This window comes from Sciurus carolinensis, chromosome 1, assembly GCF_902686445.1.
Source record: "Sciurus carolinensis chromosome 1, mSciCar1.2, whole genome shotgun sequence".
NCBI classification, from domain to species: Eukaryota; Metazoa; Chordata; class Mammalia; order Rodentia; family Sciuridae; genus Sciurus; species Sciurus carolinensis.
In genome coordinates this window covers 11,548,254-11,569,050 of record NC_062213.1, presented here as the reverse complement: position 1 = coordinate 11,569,050, position 20,797 = coordinate 11,548,254, and the positions used below count along the sequence as shown (strand labels likewise).

General features: G+C 40.7%; 1 protein-coding gene across 4 annotated transcripts in view; it reads right to left on the bottom strand.

The window, feature by feature from the left end:
• The window catches only part of Adcy8 (adenylate cyclase 8), a 231,096-nt gene that overhangs the window by 91,766 nt on the left and 118,533 nt on the right, over nt 1-20,797 (bottom strand). For all 4 annotated transcript variants that reach the window (XM_047525869.1, XM_047525870.1, XM_047525871.1 and 1 more), the window contains 2 exons: nt 13,174-13,332; nt 8,550-8,820 (listed from right to left, as the gene is read on the bottom strand). In XM_047525869.1, coding sequence (XP_047381825.1) covers nt 8,550-8,820; nt 13,174-13,332 — 430 coding nt within the window. The remainder of the gene's footprint in view (nt 1-8,549; nt 8,821-13,173; nt 13,333-20,797) is intronic.

Genomic DNA, 20,797 nt, shown 5'->3' with positions numbered 1-20,797 from the left:
TGAAAATCCATATGAATGTGATTGCATATATGTTGATACAAGTGTTTTCCTAACAGAAATACAGAGAAAATTTAAAAATAAGAATTGTCTAAACAGTCAGTTCCTTAAAGATTAGAATGAATGTTTTCACTTAGGCACATAAGGGATGTATGATATCTTAAGTTGCTGATAAATTGCTCATGTTTAATGTTTTGGGTCTCTCAGATTGAGCTTTTCTACTGGAATTGTCTACTTAACTTAGCTTTTCTTGTTCTTATCACCCTCTGTTTTTGTTCCTGAGTTTCTCTCCTTAGAGTGGTCCTCTATTGCAGCAGCTTGGGAGGCTGAGGCAGGAGGATCTCAAGTTCAAAGCCAGCCTTAGCAACTTAGTGAGATCCTGTCTCAAAAAAGGGCTGGGGATGTGGCTCAATGGTTGAGTGCCCTTGGGTTCAAATCCTTGTACCAAAAAAAGAAAAAAAAAGTGGTCCTCCATTTAAATTCTCCCCCAAATGGTAAGCTACTGAGTGGACGATACTACAAGTGATATATCCAAAGCCCAGACTATTTCAGGGTGGGCTTTAAGGGACTAACAGTAAACGAAAGCCACAAAAATGAGAGGAGATACTACCAAATCTAGTAGTTCATAACCTGGAATTCATAGTAGGAGTTTGGGGATGCTCGAGAAGTAGAAGGGGTTTGCAAAAGTCCTATCAATGTCATGCACTTCCCCAGTATATGCCAGGTGACTCCATTTTGACATGAGGTGCAGTGAAAATAAGTGCATCCATAATTAACAAAGGCGAGGCTACTAAAACCAACAAAAACATCAAGCACCTCTGCTCTGGCTGTTGCTCTGGCTAGAATTAAATCACCTGAGAATGAAGACCCTCCTTCGCTTGTGTGAGACTATAACACTAATGGGTCAGGACACATGTGCCAAGTCACTAAAAAAAATGGGATGCAAGATCATTCACAAGAAATGCAATTTTGTTTGGAAAGAAAAGCCCTCATAAATATGAAGCACAAGGTGGTATCCTTGGTGCCAGAGGGTGAGACAACATGGCTTAACTCCAGGAAGAAATTTAACACTGAGACAATCTGAGCCCGGTCATGGGCAATGTGGGTACCAGGATTAATAGTAGCAAAACTCCCAGTTTGTTGTTTTCGGGTTGGGAAAATAAATCAGAGAAAAAAAAAATCCAGAGTTTTACTTTTTCTCTTCCCATCTACTTCCACATTTTAAACTACAGTACATCTACTGCTACATGCTTAAAATACTATGTGCACGTTTATTAGTTCCTGTTTGTCAGGTCACCATTTTACAACTTGAAAACTGATGAATCCCTAGTGAAAGCAGAGTCCAGCTAGTTTGTTTAGGAGTCCCAAGCAGTCATTGGCTGTGGAGTAACCAAACACTGAGTGCCCTATGTTTGCAACTGAAATGCACATTTCCAGATCTGTAATCCAAAGGAGCCCCACGCTCATCCACCTTTATCTCTTCCACCTAAATCTTCCCCAGAGCTTCCAAGAAAGGAAGAATAATTAGTCAAAGTTAATGGATCAAATTGTCTACTTAATTCACTCAACACTCCCTGGAAGGCTTCAAATCCACTTGTCTTCCTGAACAGAGTGAAAAACCAGAACCCTTTAATGACTCTCACTGGTTAGCACTGGCAGCTATCTTCAGAGTCAGGGCTAAGGACAGCCTGGGGAGTTTGGCTGTCAGGGAGAGCCATGTTACCAGAGCAGTGTAGAGTGACTTCAGGGAGATTTCCAAAGCCTTCCATGTTCTCCCCTCTGAGCCTGCAGGTGTCTCATCCCATGAACATTAAAAGTTAATCTGATGTTAAAATCATTAAAAATAAATTACCTATGGAGAAAAACTTGCCTCTAGTTTTCTGAATACTTAGATAGAAGATGAACAATTAGATGTCAGCAGCTTATTAGAGAAGCAGTAAGCCTTTCCTTTAAGAACAATATTCAATGCTGCAGGTGCTTTTAGGGGCAGGAATTTCAGGCTAAATTGTTCATGGAGAAAGAGGAGCCTGTGCTCTGGTCTTTAGCAGCATGAAGCCAAGAGGCCACCCTTGTTCTTCCCTTCTTCTGGATCTGGAGTCTCCTTTCCTGACTGAATGCCTCCTGTAGATCTCAGCTTTGCAAGAAAGTGACACTTTCTGATCCCTTCAGATCAATGTTCCTTCCTCCACTGTACTGTCCTGCTGTAGTCAGAGCAATGTCCACACTGGTCCTGTGGACCGGTTAGTAATACCCCTAGCCAGCAAGCCCCCAAACACTGGGACTGCCTTCTTCCTCTCTCGCACCAGCACCAGCACCTTCCCTGGCAGATTGTAGCTACTCAGTCATCACATCATGAATGAATCAAAGAACAAATGAGCATCTTCATGGGACTGACTTGCCCAAGTTGAAAGAAATAAAAGGAGTTTGAGTTTAGCAAGTTCTTTTTACTGTGTGCATATGTATGCACAAAAAAGGACACGCCACTCAGTTTGCATCCTAACCTTTAGGGACAGAAACAAGAAGGAAATAAACCAACCCCCCAGAATTGCTATTTACCCAAGATCACAAGACTCATAGCCTATGCCACTACCCAGTTTACTATGAGGAAGCTGGGGAGCAGTAACGGGGCCACATGAGGGCTTTAATCAGACAGGGATCAGATGAGAATTGTCCCTTTTCTTCCAATGGATGCAGAGAATAGGATCTAAGCCAGTCCCAGCTGGGATTGGTGAAGACCCAGTAACCTAAACATGCTCTTGTGTACTGCTAGCCAGCCTGGCCAGCCCCTCTCTCCACATTTCCTTTTCTTGGTAGTTCCAACACTCTCCACTCCAAGAGGGACTAAATCAAATGCTGTTCATTTGTTTTATCACTAGGCAGACCTAAGAGACTGCCCAACTTTGCTTTTTTAAACTTTAATTTAATTTGTTCTAATTAGTTATACATGACAGTAGAGTGCATTAATACATTAAGATAGATCAGAAATAAATAGTATGTGATCTCTCATTTTTCTGATTATGCATATTGCAAGATCACATCTGTCATGCAGACGTACATGTACAACTTTGCTTTTTTCTATGCAAACAATCATCACACCAGAACACTCAGGTGATGAGCAGCTTCTGGTAAGATGGGCCTTCTAAAATTTAGCTGGAGGATATTCTGATCATTTCCTGGAGCTGTGACAGAAAATTCCTAAACAGTAACTCATACCTTTCAGAGGGAGCCTATACACAAAAACTTGTAAACGTGAGCGCACACACACACACTCACACACACATACACTGTGTAATACATACAAATGCAACACAGAAACAAACATGTACCACATGCATACACACTACACATATACACAAACATGTATATGCATATACAATAATACCACATATATATGCACACATACACCCATACACACATGCACACACACACACACACCCCACATAAGTTTACACACATGTCACAAATACACACACCTGAGACTGACTGTAAAATTAGAACCTTAGCATAGATTCAGTTATATGCCCTTCAGGAAATTAACTGGTCTCTGAATCCCAGTTTTCCTGTTTGTAAATGAAGTGCATCACATTTACTGTAAAGGCTGGTGTGAGAGTTAATGGAAAGAAGGTACACAATGCTCTGATGTGGTGCCGTCCCAAAGCATCCTAATTCGTTAGTACCAGTGACCTTGTGGGTTCTGCCTATATTCCAGGCAGTGAAGCCCAGGGGCTTTCCTTGTGTTGTGTGGAATGGAGAAATTCTATGTTCATAATCCAAGGTACACGCATTAGCTTCAAGTTCACACAGTCAATCTGTTGTACAGAAAAGACTAAAATACACACAGAGCCACCAAATATGAACGTTTTTTCCTGTGACTCTTACAAGGGCTGGAGGCATAATGAGCGGACGCCTGGGCTCTGAGGACAGGGAGCATGTGAAAGGCACAGATGGGATGAAGGTGACAATCCCACACCCCTGAGAGACAGACCATGAGCGCCAAAAAGCACCTGAAAGAGTGACCCCACCTCTCTTGGCATCTCACCTCTCTTAAAAATCTAGTTTAAATGATTAATACCTGCCACACAATGAATTTTGTAGCTACATAAATGCCTCCCGGCATCTTCTGTAAATCACACGTCTAAAGCAGCACTTGTCTGACAACTCCACTCTTATCCCCTGCAAGTCACTCTCCAGAAGGCAGCCAATGTGGTCTGTTAAAATATAAATCAGATGGTGTCACGGTCCTGCTTAAAACCTTTCTATCACCCCCTTGGAGTACAACACCGACCCCACCAAGCTTGGGGGACCCGATCTGTCTGCCTCGGCTTCCGCAGATGCCCCTTTCTTCCCTGCTCACGAAGCTCTGGCCACGTGTTCCTTTTGCTCTTCTAAACTGTTTTCTACTTCAGGGCCTTACATTCACTCCTGTGTAGGATGCTCTTGTCCTGAGTCTTTGCACAAGGTCCTTCTAGTATAAGAGGGACTCTTCACAGAGGGCTTCTCTGACAGCCCTACCTGCAGCAATTTGTTTGCCCCCTGGTTTTGTCTCTTGTCTCCTGCTTAGCACTCACCCGTTTTAGCAATTTTCCACATTCCCCTTGCCCTTGAAATGTGAGTTCCTGAGGACGGGGCCCTGTCTGTTCTTTCACCACTAGATCCCTAGCAACTAAAATACCAAGTATCTGGTAAATCCCCTGTGGACAAGGGCGACAGACTTCAGTCAAAAAAACGCACAAAAAGGGCAAAATACAGTCTTTAAGTTCTCCTTTCATTCCCAATTTTGTTTTTTATTCTGAGATATTCCAGGAATCTACTTTTGGAATTTCTGGATATCTTCCCCCAAATATGAAAAGTGTCTCCCTTGGTCTACTTCAACTATGTGTTTCTAGTTTGTAGTCCTAAATTCCTAGTCTATCTGTGACTGTAAACTTCTTGTGTTCTAGCTTTCCGACTTTTATTCCACTTTAGAATCTCTGGACAGGGGATCCTCACTGGGAACCAAGCAATGGTCTGGGACACCAAGGCATCACACTGATGGGCAGAGGATTCACATGTACCAGGAGTCAGGGATGCAAAGCATGAGTGCTCAGGGTGTCCCAGAGCCACTTGGATGTACCGGAGTTTACCTGGGTAGAGATATAGGATGAGGAGATGCGTGACGTAAAATGCCTGGCAAGACAAGGAACGGGAAACTCACAGAAGGAATCCAAAACCATTCTCAATGACTTTTCTTGTTCCTTCAAGCCACTGATAGACTGCTGAAATGTATAGCGGGGAGGGGACAGAATGGAGTTGGAGTTCTTGAATCCCCAGAGCCCTTTCTACCAACTATAGTGACCTGACTTCTGACTTCATTTTCTCTTGATGTTCTTCAATCTAGTTCCAGTGGGCAACTTTCAGTCTTCATGTTACTGGGCATTTTGGCCACATTCAACTTTGCTGATGGTCCCCACATTCTCCAAATGCTCTGCTTGCTAGGCCTTCATGACACTATGCTCTCTAGTTCTCTTCTGATCATTTTGACTGCTTCTCTTTCTGTGTCAAGGAATCCTCCTTCTCTTTCACCTTCCATCTGGTGTTCCTCAAGGTCTTCCCTGTGCCTTATTTCCTATTTTGGCATATTACCTGTGGTGGCTTTCTTGGCTTCTACCAGCACTCTAATTCTGATGGAGACCAGATTCACAGATCGTGTCCCTTACACAGTTGTTTTATGTCTCAGCTTTCAAAGTGTATGCAAAGCACCTTCAAGATTTCTCCTAGATCTCTCTCTAGATTTCAAGCCAACATGTCCCAATCAAATTCCTAGCCTTCCCTTCCCAACTTCCATCTATTCCAATATTGCTCATTTCAGCTAGTAATTCTCTCATCCACCCAAGCACCCAAGCAAGAAATCTTGAAGCCAAACCTCACTGAGTTTTCTCCCTTACTACCCACATCTATCATTCTATCCATCCATCCATCCATTCAGCAAACTTAGATCAAGCCATGATTTACAAGATACTATTCTAATTATGGGCTAAATGCTACTGGGGAAAACAGACATAATTCCTGTCTTCATGAAGCATATATAACACTGGCTGATCTTACCACTAAAATGTTTCTTTTCTTGGACTTTCCTTTCTCTCTATCTCTCTTATTGACCATAGTTGGCATTAAATAGATGCTCAATTAATCCCTATTGAAAGAATGATTATATGAGCATGTAAGTATCTTAGCATCTGCTGTACACGTAGCATGGAATATGACAGAGCATTCCAATGTCGTTAAAATTATTTCTAAGTGTACACTGTGAATCAATAGAAGCCAAAACATCTGGCCAATTTAGCTGGAAAATCCCCAATGAAACATTACTATGTTTTATCTGTGTTATGCAAACACTCAGATGGTCTGGTCTTCCGGGGAATTGACTGGGTGTGTTGGCACAGTACCCACTCAACCAGGCCAGTCTTGATCTCTTCCAGGGACATATTAGGTCTGAATTGCACATATGGCTCACTGGCTTCTAGAGTTAAGCTTAAGTACAAACTCTGAACGTTTGTGATCATTTTAATTGGTTCGATCATTACCAAAATGCATTTAGTGCTATGTGGTTATTTATGAATATCTGTACACATTTGCTGGCTCTTCAATCTGAAGACAACAAAATGAACTGAGATAATTTGTGTGGAAGATGGCAAATTCAGGCATCATAAAAAATATATGGTACTTTTAAACACCAAGATTAATTTAAACACCAAGATTAATATGACTAGTATGACATCTTTCATAGTAACTATTGGATGACAACTCTAGGAAATCAGCAAACATTTTTTCAATTATTATACAATTTTGTCAGATCAATCAATAAATCATGAAACTAAGGTTCTCCGTCCTTCTCTTCTTGATTCTCAATGATTAGTCTCAAGGTTAGGTGCAACTGAGATTAGAAAAATAAGGAGTTATTCCAAATCCCACAACCAGCTTAACTAGAGTTTTCCCAAGGAAAATTAAAAACAAAATAACCAAGAAAGAGAACTTTATGCAAAATTATTGAGGTATTCAGGGTGGAGAATACATCGCCTTCTCTCTAACGTGCATTTAAGCTCAAGATTATAGAAGGTAGAAGAAACAGGGAGGACACTGTCAGCTGGTCAGGCAACCACGGCAGGAAGTGTAAAGACCGTTATTTTATATGACAGCAAATTGCATCATGCACACTAATTCAGGCATGGAAAGAAATAGTCATTGGGATCAGTGATGACTTGTGTGGGCATTATAATTTTTTGCACAATTAAATAATCACAAAAGGTAGCAAAGATTCTTGTAAGGCTTGGGGACTGGGTTCAAGCTGCAGTTTTTCTTAGTGGAATCTGACCCATGTATTGTCTTGTGGACTTCAGTTAACCTGGCCTCTGCATGCCCTATCAATCTCTCCAATGAAGAATAAAGAGGGAACACTTTCAGCATTTTGACCTTTTACCATTTAAATGTCTTTAAGCAGACAGATACTTCTTATCTACAAGTTAATGAGAAATAGTCAGATCTATAGATCTAAAAAAATCATCTTCAATTCTTTTCTAAAACTCCAGACACTATTGGTTTGATCTATTTCCTTCAGAGTGCTCTCAGTTTCTGCATGGTTCAGGAGCATGTCAGGAACTGTTTGACAGAAAAGTCTTATATATGGTGATTTTTCACTTGTTTCTTTGAAAAAGTACAGTGTATTCACACCATTTGGCAAACATTCAACCACATGTGCTTTGCCTAAATGGATACAGGGAAAACCCATCTTAGAGCAGGTGCTTTGCTAATGCTCTGAACAGATGCTCTGGGCAGGACAGAATCCCTCTCTTCACCGTGGCTCTTAACTTTGCTCAGCCTCAGTTCTCTAGTGTCTCTCAGCGATGTAAGCATATCATTGGGTTTAATGTGCTACTGATATTTGAAGAAATTACCTGTTAAAATAATTTTGGTTATTAGTTATTTATTCTTTATGACTGACTATAGCCCTGTCCTCACACAAGATGTCAATCAAAGCTATGTAAACATAGAATGATGTGGGTGGCTTTGGAATTGCATGCTACCCTTGAAATCCCTTACTCTGAATCAGGTCCTCACTGGATGCTGCTTTTATATTCCCAAATCAGTGGCACCCTCTTGATACTGAGTCTAACAAGGCAACTCAAAACCGTGGATTTCCATCTGCCTATAAAGGGACATTCTCCTGAGCTTGGCCATCTCTTTTAGTTTAACAGTGTTAGGCTTATCTTTTCCAACATGAGTGATTTTTCCCCCTTTGGTAAAATTATAATTCAACCTCACATGACATTTATTTTTAACTAGGTTAAAAAAAAAAAAAAAAAGAAGAAGGTGTTGTGAACCCTCTGACATTTCTGTTATTTCCTGAAATTGCATACATAGGTTAATTCTGCCCTGAGGAGAAAAGTTTATCACTTGCAATTATGGTGCTCAGTGGAGAAAAGGTTAATGATGAGTCGGCTTTCTGAAGGCATCAGGTTGGAGGTGCACTCAAGCATGCGCTTGTGGCTAAGCAGAAGGAGGAAGAGAGCACTTACGTTCTGTTTCCCCACGATGTTATCGAAGGGTAGTTCTGGGCTCCAGGATCCTTCTGTGAAGGTTGCTGCACTGTTCCTTCTGTCTGAGGAGCTTACTGACTCCTTGACAATGTCTTCTGGCAAGGAGAGCAGACTCTCCTCAGGCTGCTTAATTAAATAGGTCTCTATGTTATGCTTCCTCAAGAATTCGTTCCTCTCCTTGCCATGACCCTCTTCCACGTTATAGTCACCGTTGAGGCAGTCCAGTGTGGCTTTGGAGATGTGAATCCTCCTGTGTGTACAAAGAACAGGTCATTACACATTGGAGATGTTGCCTGCAATGGTTATTGCAGGTTTTTGTCCTGTGCAAACCAACACCTGGGGTACTGTTTGGACACATCTTCAAATCAATATTTGTCCCAAGACGTGGAAAGAATAAAAGGCAAGAGAAGTATAAGCATAAATCCATGAAGAGGGCCCCAATGACTTTGCCCCAAGGAACACCACAGCGTCTGATGAATGCTGTGCTGATCATACCTAACTGCTTCTTTTGGCTTTACCTATGACTATAAGTGTTCTTTTAAAATCAGTGAATTTTTTCAGTGGTGTTGATTATATCAGAAAAACAAGTGACCTAAGTGTTCTGAACTCTAATGGCAGCTACTGTGCAAACCATCTTGGAACTTTTCCCATCGTTCCACTTTGCATACACTTGGGCCAGTTTCTCCACCTTGTCTATAACCATCTTAAAAGCAAGGACGTGTAGCTGTTGGGATACATGGAGGATCTTTTGGAGAAACCACTGTAAGATACAGTTTCCCCAAAACATGTATTGCAAGGATCAGAGAACAGAGCAGGAGACACACGCAGGCTGGCAGTTGGTGAGGCTCTCTTGCAAGAAGTTCATTGCGGCACACGGATGCCCAGGTGAGCCACTGTGGCTCATGATTCAAGCTTCTTCTTTTGGCAAAATTATATCTGACAAGAGCCTTAAACATTAAACTTGCTTCGTGGAAACTTGGTATATTCATTGTTGTAGGGAAGAGTTTCTGTTCTCATAACTGTCTAACTCAATCAGATAATATATTGCTCTGTCCTGTGGTCTGAGAGAACCAGTAAATTGGTTAGCAACGTGGACTGGATTCAAACCCCAGTTCTACCACTTGCTAGTTGAGAGATCTTGGGAAATTACTCAGTTGTCTGAGTCCATTTTCTCACCCATGTCCTCCTTTGAGTGAATGAATGAATAAGGTGAGTGCTTAATTCTTTGCTTGGCTTTCATGATTTTAGAAACAATATATCCAAAGAAACAATGAATTTTTTTTTCTTTAAGTTTTAATTCTGCAGGGTGCATTTCCAAATACTTTCAGCACTCTCTACATCCCCTCTCACCCTGCTACCCTATAAGCAGGAATTCACAGAGAGGGTAGTTCTTCATAAAGGACAAGTAAAGAAATAAAAACTACAAACAATGCGTATCTGACCACTTAAGGCACATTTTCTACATATTCCAAATAAGTATCCTCATGCATATTTTATGTGCAAAATGTTAAAAATAAATGTGTGAAAGATAGTCGATGCTTCTTGAGAAATATGCCGACTAAGTACAAAATATTCTCACGAATTGTGGTGTTGATGTGTAAGAACTTGCATGTTGATGTGGGAGGATGACAAATTCTTTGACCTCCATGAAGTAGAAGTCCCAGTCTCCTTTCCCAGGTCAACTTCAGATTTAGGTACTGTAAGGTTGACTTTTTCTCTTAGGAGAAATGAACTTCCCTAAAAGGTTTTATAAAGTTTGATAGGTGATTTTCTTTTAAAATAGTTAAGTTAAATAGCAACCCTGTTTGACATTTCATCTGGATTCTACACTTTATTATTATTCTGTCAGTGTTCAAGGGGACTAATATTTGCATATACTAAATCAATATTATGTTTTCAGTAATGAAAGGCATCTTAGCCCTCACTTATTACTGATTCTTCTGCTCAAGTTCTAATCAATATACACTGAAATGTTTTGATAGAAACTGGATTTAAGATGTTTCTTTTCATTTTCAGACTAACGTGAGCTTTGTGGTAAGGCTTTTGCAGAGATGAGAATCTGGTGATTGCATGTTCCTCTGAGGAAATGAATCTGTTCTTAGCAAATATTCTCATATATTGAATGTCAGGTAAGCCTGGCATTTTCTGATAATTTTAAATGCCAAGATATATTAATAATAGCCACAATAGTAAATAAGGTCTAATGATTATATGACAGTTACTTTGCATAAATGTTATTTTGTAGCCTAAGGTATTACTGTATCCTTGGCTACATGGAAGATCTCACATAATTTCCAGTATTCAAATGATCTGAAGTGATAGATATCTATTTACTTATTTATTTATTTATTTATTTATTTATCCTTTTGCAGATGGTGAAAGGGACCAAGGACAATGAGTACATATCTGGCCCAAAGCCCTATCAGAGGTTGAAAGCAGTGCTGGATTGAATCATATGGTAATTACTGCAACCACAAGCACAAGGAAATATCTACAGGACAAAGGACTTCATATGCATTCTCACTTAACCAAAGTTTGAGAACAGTGATTTTTGAAGTGTGGTTTCAAGGCCAGAACTATCACCATTACCTGGGATCTTTTGAGAAGACACATTGTTGGGTCCCATTCCAGACATCCTGAATCAGAAACAACTCTGAGCACGGAGCTCAGCAATCCATGGTTTAACAAACCTTCTCATTAAATGCACACCACACTTGAGAACCATTGCTCTAGAAGTCTAAGGCTCAGGGAGGTTAAAGAATCAGCCATTTAAAGAGAAGGAAATCATAAATCAAAATAATCTCAAACTGTGGAGAGTTTGGAGACCTGTTTAGGCATTCCTGCATCTCTGCACGTGGGCACATCCCATGCAGAAGCAGAGTCGGATATTGTAGAGAAGCTTTTTGTAGGCTGATGGTGTTTTCAGCCCAACTATACCATGAAGAAACTGGGCAGGGAGCTGAAGAAACTTGCCCCCACTCTCACAACCACTAAAGAAACACAGGGTTCCAACTCAGGACTCGTGATTTAAACCTAGCAATTCTTCTGTTTCTAAATATGACTGAGAATATTCATTGAAGTGGACTCCAGATGTCAAAGCGGTATCCCTCAAACCCTCAAAGCTGTGTTCTGGGTTTGCAAAGGGTCCTGAACAGGTATCCCCAGTCAGCGATTCTTTGAAGACAGAGTCTTTGACACGTAGACAGATTGGCTATCTGGTTTGCTCAAACTCGGCAGGTAGTTACTTGCAGGGAAATCCCAAGGAATTTAAGGATTTAAGAAATCTGGGGGTGACATGCCAATTTTCACTCAGTTCTATATGTGTGTGGCAAGTATGGGCAACACACCACAGTGAAAGACCCCTCATAAGAGCTGACATGGGCATGTCCCTGCAGGGCTTGCGGAGTGCTTCTCACCAGGGGTCCCAGGTAGTTCAGTTCTCAGAAGAGGCCTCTGAAGAGTAAGCCCACTTAGCAGATGAAGGTACACTCTCTAGGAGGAGAGAAATAAACTCACAAGGCACCACGTCCTACTGTCTCTCTCTTTGCAATAAAATAATTGAGACTCAGAGGATTTAAAATACTGGCCTCAACTCAGATACAGTGGACACATGTCAAGGTCAAGTTCACTAAAATCTACAGGTATGTGCTGTGCCTGCTTTACATAAGTTGCTGAAGATAGCAGAGCTTAGCTTGGGGCAGAGTGGGGACCCTAGTTCCCACTGATTCCACCTCCTGTAGTTTTTTTTTTTTTTTTTTTTTTTTTGGTTTTTACCATGATTTTACAATACCTGATGCTAAATATAATTAGCAAGGAATGATGAGAGATACCAGAGAAATCTGTGATTCCAAAGCCAGGTCTAGTGGGTAGGGAAAGGGATACATACAAGTTCACTAAAATGTCCATCTGTATCTATTTATCATCTATCTGTCTCTATCTATCTATCTATCTATCTATCTATCTATCTATCTATCTATCTATCTATCATCTACCATCTTTCTTCTCTTAGAAAGAGGTGGCACTAACTCATGTACATTCCAATCTGTGTAAACAGAATCTTAATACTATTTGTCAAGGCTTATTGGACTTTCCAGGCCACTACCAACTTTGGGGGTTTTATACCTAACAATCCTGCCAGTTGAAGTTTGATTGCAGCTGAGTTTCCAAGGTAGGCACTGAATTTCCTGAACTGAACTTTGGTCACAGATACATGGACTGTCAGTAGACCTTGGCTGCTCTTTAGAATTGATTTAAGAACTTAAAACAGATTGTGCACAATTCTGTTCTAAATGATCAGCATGGATTCTGGACACCAGCATTTTAGAAAAGCATGTTTGGTGATTCCAGTGTGCAATCAAGTCGGAGAACCAGTGCTGGGCAGGGAAGACACCTGAGCACCCCTGTGCTGTCCCACGATTCTTATGGCCTCTGAGGCAATTTATTAGATTTTTGGGTCTAATATTGTACAAGGTTTCAATGAATATTTGTCTCCTCTCAAATAATTGCTTCTTAGATCTGTACCTCTGAACAGCACAGAAAGCTGCTATCACAAAGTTAGTAAATGACAAAGATTAAGCAAAAACGGTACTTGGCTTTGGCTTACCCAGGGATTCCTCCAGATTCGAGCTTGTTTGCAATGTCCACGTCCCAAGACCAGACATCAAACTGCCACTTCCTCAGGCCCAACACGCCACATAGCACTGAGCCCGAGTGGATTCCTATCCGCATGTCAACATCATGCTTTGTCCTTGACCGCACATACCTGTTGACATAGGTGAAGGGGAGACATACTCTTAGTATTAAAGTGAGCACGTTGGGCCCCTGGTGCCAGTCCCAGGTTTTCCTACTCTGTAAATTCATCCCCTGCTCATTCTAGTGTCACCTCTCCATGAACCTCTTTTGGTTTCTTTGGTAAGTGGATGAGTTCTCTTCCTCCTCTGAACATGCTTAATGCTCTTCTAAACCTCTCAAACCTACTTTGCAACCCTATCTTGGGGAATGGCACCTGCATCTTTTCTTCCTGATAGCAAATACACCTGGGGTAGATCACTGTTCTGCCCTTTATTGAACATTCCATTTCCAAACAAAATTTTTATTGTTTTCTTCTTGTTCATTCTTCTGTGGTCATTCTTTTTTTTTTTTTTTTTTTTTTGTTAGCTTGCCTTTCTTTCCTTTTTATTGTTTTATTTGTTCTAATTTGTTGTACCTGACAGTAGAATGCATTTATACCTTTTGATAGCTCATATATGGAATGTAATCTCTCATTTTTCTGATTATACATGTTGTAGGATCACATGGGTCATGCTTACTTAGGCCAAAAAGACTGGGATCCATGCCTCAGCCTGATCTCTTCCATTCCAGGTGTGTGGGATTACCAGAGGTGCCTTGTAAACATGAATGTGACCTCATGACTCCATCACTTCCTGTTTAAAACTCTTCCCTGACCTCATACTCCCTAGAGCAGTGGTCTTGGAAACTGCTCACATCATAGGGCCCACTAAGGTCACCCATGGAAATGAAGGAAGAAAAGGTTAAACTTTGCATTCACAGCTTTTTTTTTTTTGTAAACTTGCAAAAGCTTTATTAAAATTTGACTTTAACAGCCTTACAGGGCCCATGCTGAGATGACCTCTGTAAGCAGAGAGGCATCTTGGGAAAGGGGACTCCATGCCACCATGGGGGACGTTCTCCAGGCACATGTGGCCTTCCATACTTCCAGAGCATCTTAAACAATTTTAGTTTATGGCTAAAAGTTGAAATAGAATAGCTAGGAAAACCTTCACTGACACAAAAGTACAATGGTTATTTTACTTCAAAAAGCTTAAAAGAGATGTCAAACTTATGTTATCTATTTTTCTTTGACAAAAAGATGATAAATTTTCCAAATTTGCTGACTTCCATTATAATGAGTTACCATTAATATTCCCTTTAGCAAATATCTGAAAAAAATCACTTGCTTAAGTTGTTTCTTTAAACTCATGATGACAGTTTCAGAATGCATGAGAATGTAACCATTTTCAACATAAATTGATGTTTTGAGAAAAGCACTTAAAAAATGGACAATTGAAAATGTTTCCATGTTTACAGGAATTTTGTTTTCAAACTTGTTATATCATCTACCAAAATTCTCAGAGCTGCTCATCTATTAACCTATTGAAAAAATCTTTCAAAGGACAGATTTGTCTAAGTTTAAGGCTATTTATTAAGAATATAAAAGTGTAATTGCTTTGTAAGGAGCTTGTAAGAATAACTGACAGATGTCAAGGGAGAAGAAAAATTTTCAGCATGACTTACCCAGCACTTTGATGTAATTGTTTAGTGTCCCTACAGTTAGGGATGCAAGTCTTACTGATGATCTGCTGTCTTTATAATAGATGTACATATATATTAAGCTCTGACAGCAATTAAAGCTAAATAAAGAAATAAATTGAAGTTGGAATCTGACCTTTGCACTACTGTATCAAGGACTACAGATAGTCCCCAAATTTTGATAACTTAACGTTATTTCGTGACTTTATGAATGTTACAAAAGTGATATGTACTCAGTACGGCAAGGTGGAAACCATACTTTGAATTCTGAATTTTGATCTTTTTCTGGACTAGCCATATATGATATGGCCACTGCCTGTCAGACACACTGTCAGGAGGGCAAACACTCAGTGCACTGTTTTGCAAAGCTGTAGTGTTTGGTTAGGTCAGGTGTACTCTACTGTCTTGGTAGTTAAATATTCTATTAATTTGGTGGTTATGCATTCTATTAATGAGAGTTTTAATTTATGATGGATTTATTGACATGTAATCCCATCACAAGTAGAGGAGTATCTGATAAAAATTTTAAAAATAAATTATGTTTAATTGACACATTGCTCTCACTAAAAAAATGGGGTAAGCAGAAAGATTTTCATATGTCATTAAATTTAAAGTATTATTTCCTCATTATGCATTAAAACTCATATTTCTTGTATATTTTATGGTCTATATTTTAAGTCTATAAATAAAATAGAAGAGGTAATAAATATTATTAATAAATTATTACACATTGCTCATCTTCATGTAGTTTTATTAATAAAGCTAGAGGTCCAAAACATTCAGACACCACTGGCCTATAAGATAAAATCTGAAGATTCTCAGGGGTCCACAAAGTGCTTCATGATCCATCCCATGCCTCTGCCATTCCTCTCATTTCTCAAGCACATGTTCATCTCCCGCCGTCCAAATCACAAGGCACTGCCTGACCTCTGGACCTTGACGTGCCTTCAGTCTGGAATGTTCGTTGCTTCTTCATTCAAGGGAATGAAGCTCCGACCTGTGTTCTAGGGTGAGACTTGGGTATAGCATCTGCCGAGCACTTGCCCTGGCCTCTAGGTCTGGAGTATGTGCCTTTCCCAGTCTTCTCAGTGCATCCTAAGTGAACAATTTCAGGAGCTGCCTTGTAATCTTCTGCTTCCTCTAAACTGAAAGTGGAGGCATTGCAGGACTCCTTATATGCTTCTCCTAACACTGCACTAATTCTGACCCTTGGCATTAATTGCTTTTCTATTCTTTCTTTCTTTTCTTTTTTTTTTTTTTTTGGCTTTGTGTTTTGATGGTACTGGAAATTGAACCCAGGGTCTCACATATACTTGTCTAATGGTGTATTGCTGAGCTACATCCCCTTATAAATGCTTATTGAGTGGGTGGATGGATGGGTGCCCAACACTCTTTATTCATGTCCCCATATATCCAAGCTCTTTGATAAAATGGATAAGCCCCCTGAAACCAATATTCCAGTATGTTATGGTTTGGATGTGAGATGTCTCCCAAAGCTCATGTGAGACAATGCAAGAAGGTTTAGAGGAGAACCAATCAGTGAATTAATCCCCTGATGGGATTAACTGAGTGACAACTGAAGGCAGGCTGGGTGTGGCTGGAGGAGGTGGGTCCCGGGGGTTGCCTTTGAGGTATATATTTTGATTCTGGCAAGTGGAGTCTTTCTCTGCTTCTGATCATCATGTGAGACATTGCCCTCTTCTATACTGTTCCACCATGATGTTCTGCCTCACCTGAGTCCTGAGAAATGGAGTCAGCTGTCTGGACTGAGACCTTTGAAACTGTGAGCCCCTAACTAAACTTTTCCTCCTCTAAAATTGTTCTTGTTTAGACGCAGCAGCAAGCAAGTTGATTAAAGCATGGTAGGCACCATATTTGTATACTCACAACCTGCAACAATATGCCATTCCTATAGTAGGGCTTAAAAACATGAACCTTTGCCCCCTTAAAATTTTTTTAAAAAGAAAAAATGAAAGACTGCATGTGCTAAACTGAATCTTTGCATTCTCTGTTACTAGCAAGTTATAAAATAATGCAAAGTTATTTAACCAGAAAAGCAAAGTTGAAGTGAATTGAGAATAGGGAAATACTGAAATTATTAGAATGGCAAGTCATGAACATTAGAAAGAGTGAGCGTAGCTAAAGATGGGTGATTCTTGATCCAGAGGAAGTTCCTAATCTCTGGGCCATTGTTTTAGCTTTAACTCCCCAAAAGGATATGGCACCCTTATCCATTGAAAATGAAAACAGCAGGGGAATTTGGAAAAGAAACGTAACAAGGCAAGAGAAGAAACAGCACCCAGCGCTTGAGAAATGCATGTGAGTTTCTTATGTCCACCTAAGGGTGTTCTGTGGAGTAGGTGGTTGACAGTGGTCACTCATATTGTCCATCAACTATGTCCGGTATTATGGTATCCAATTACATAGCAGGATTGCACTTTCCTGAATATTTGATGCTATTTTTCACCAATGAAATGCAAGCAGAAGTGTTGTGAGTCATTTCCAGACAGAAGCTTTAAGAGCCTAATCTACCGCCCTCCCCCACCCACACACCCTGTCTGTCGTTAGTCATGGAGCTTTGAGATGCGGCTTTGTTAACCCAGGTCCTGACAATCCCCCACCACCCCATAAGGGACATGAAACATGAGTGAAAAAATATTTACTATTTTAAGCCACTGAGATTTTCAGGGATGTTTGTTACTTCAGCATAGACAGGAGTTTCCTCAGGAATGAAATATTCAATCTAAGTTTACATCTTTTTTATCACCCGATTGTCACCGTGGTATAAGTGTTAATATCATGTACCATAATACCAGATTACTGACTTTGGGTCTGACTCTGTCACTCACTGACTGCATGACCTTAAGAAGGCTATTTTACTTTCGTATGCTACATTTTCTGCATCTATAAGATGTTAATAATAACAATGTTGTCAAAATTATGTGAATGAACATATGTAGAAAGTTTATAATAGTACCTGGCAGAGACTGAGGACTACTTGGTCGCATACTATATATGAAGAGACTGCACTTACAAAATTAAACAGATTTTCCTGTGGCCTGTGAAGCAGGATTCCAGGCCTAAACCTGCCCTGTTTAAACCCAACACTTTGCATCTGTAGGGTGCCTGGCATGCGATCCTGGGAAAATGGCTTAATCTGACCCTGAGCTTCATCAATAGTAAACGAAGGCCCTACCTGATTGCTTCACTACAAGAGCTGTCCTGAGCCCCAGAGGAGATAATGGATGTTAAAGTGCTTTGCCGACTAATTGTGAGGGACTGTTATACAGCACGCTGTGCTAATGTCATTAGGTAATTAACTCTACACAGGGAATGCATTGGAGCATCTTAATGAAAAGAAATTTTATTTTTTATTTTCTTCTATGAAATGAAAATCATAATGAGAAGACAAAAATGTCTTTACTGTACTGCTTTCTTTCTTTTGTTTTATCTGGGATTTGACATAAATAAAAAATAAGATTAAAACTAGGTAGAAGCAGTGAATAGTGTACGGACAGGATTCCCCTTTGGAATGGCTGCCTCCTGGTTGCCAAGAAAACCACAGTGTTGCTAGATTGGTTCTTGAAGGGAGAGACTTTGTGAACATTCTTGAAACTAAAGTGGAGGTAAATCTGCTCTGAGTGACAAGTCTTGTTCAATTCTTCCAGAGAAGAGCCCCAGGGAGGTTTTTTTGTGGGCCATACATGAAGAGAAAATGATCATCGATCACCAGCATTGAAAACTTCTGCCTTCTCTTTCTTCTCTCTACGCTCTGAGGATCTTGAGGGCGGAACCTTTCATTTCCACTGTATATCTCTTGACACGGGGACACAATCAGTGTTCCAGAGTTTATTAAATTAACAGACAAAGCTCAATGGCTCTCTTACTTCACAGCCCTGAGGCTGGCTCAAGATGGAGCTGAGTCCAAAGGAAATGGCTGGGTGTATCTGGACTTGCTAGTCAGGCAGAGGGGTGACCCTCCAAACTTGTCCCTGAAGAAGAGCAGCCTGTCCCTCTTCCTAATGACTGGATTCCACTTCAGATGTTTTAAAATAAAAATACTTTTCATTGCCATTAATATAATTGGGAAAATCTGGGGACAAAAATGCAACTATTAACAAGCAAAAGATTGAAGACATTATTTCTTTTAATTGACCTATTAAGGAGGAGTGTTGCAGTTAAGTAGATAAAGAATGAACTTTAGAATTTTTTCTTTCAACTTGAATGCTCCAAATGGCCTTAGAAAAACTATTAAACAATCCATAGAAATTGCTGGAGAAATGACTAGAAGCATCTTCCAATAATAGTCATTGATCTATAAATTGAACTCTTTCCACTGTTGAACAATGGGTGAGAAAGGAGTCTAACTTCAGAAGAGTAGGAGTCTGGTACTGTGGGATGAGGAGCATCCAACGCCTCAACTTCAGAGTCAGAGCCCAGGACTCTGCCACTGGCTGGCTTCGGGAGCTGGAGCAGATCAGTGTAGGTATTCCCCTAACTCCAGCAAGACGCTTAGAATCTCCACTAAATTGGGCCCGGAACTGAAGGTGGGCTTCTCCACTTTCCAGTTTCCCTAGGCTCAAAGTCTCCATTTTCTCAGGTGTAAACAACCTGTGCAGATTGTTTAGAATGGTTCATAAAAACATGATTCTGAAGCTGAGGAGCTGGATATTCTTCATCCCACAGTACCAGGTGGGATGGTGCAGGGGATGGTCAACTGGGCAGGTGTCGGGCACAAAGTGGTTGAAACAGAATGAACTAACTCATAATGAAGTTAGAACTCAAAGGTCTGCAGTGAACTGGCAGAAATCATGCCTTTGGATATTCCAGAGAAAAGGAAAGGCAAGAGAGTAAGTTTAGGAGTTCAGTTCTGTTTTGAGCAGATGTGGGATCTTCACAATAACCTTTTATCTTTGCCAGCACCATTTTACAAATGAGGGCACTGAGTCACAAGAAGTACCTTGCTTTAGGTGGAATAGCTGGAATCTCACCACATGAGTGTGAGTGTTATCAAAAAGTCCATTTCTACTTACCCTACATGATTTCTTCTGAAAGGAAGTAAAAAGAATATGGACACTTAGCATCAAGCTGGCGAAAGCCAATCTATGGATAACATGGTCTCTACAGCCTACTCTCCAACACCAGTGGGCTTATCTTAGACTCCTTCTCAAGAGTGCCTAGTTTGCTGCAGGCTTTTCAGGAGTTACAGGGGGTGGGGCTGTGAGGGGTGGGGCTGTCAGCAGTGGCCTTGCAGCCTGACTCTCCAGCAACCCTGATCCGTTCTGTGGTCTCGATGGCACTTTAACATCAGATTTTGCCTTACAAAACTGGCTTGCCTGCTTCTTCACAAGTTGAAAGTCACAGAGTCTTTCTTATCATGACAGAGAAGTCAGAATTTCACAAAGTGCTTCAGGGTCTTATTTTGACACCAAGTGAGTTGGAAAGGTAGGTGCCTGGGTTTTATATTTCCATTTTACAGGAAACAGGGTCTGAGGGAATGAAGCTCCGCTTATCTTCTCAGTGGGAGACTCACCTTCATAATCCTGTCTTTCCTCAAAATCCCCCTGTCCACACGTGCCGCTCACCCATCCACCCACTCAACAAGGTCAGAAGACCCCTGTAGTCATGAGCCATGCACCAAATAGACAAGCTGTTTTGTATATTCATGGAGCTTACACTGGGTGCTTTATTCTCACTTTACAGTCAAGGAAGATAGAGCTTTGAGAGGTCAAGTCACTTGTCCAAGTCACTCAGGTAACTGGGCATGTGTGCACATGATGCCAGACCCTGAGCTGAACATTGTTTGGATACCTCACCTCAGTCTGGAATCCCTTCAGCATGAAATTGCTTCCGGGTGAGGACCGTAACAGGAAGGAGGTGTTTCCACCCCAAAACAGGTGTAACTGGTGAGAGGAAAG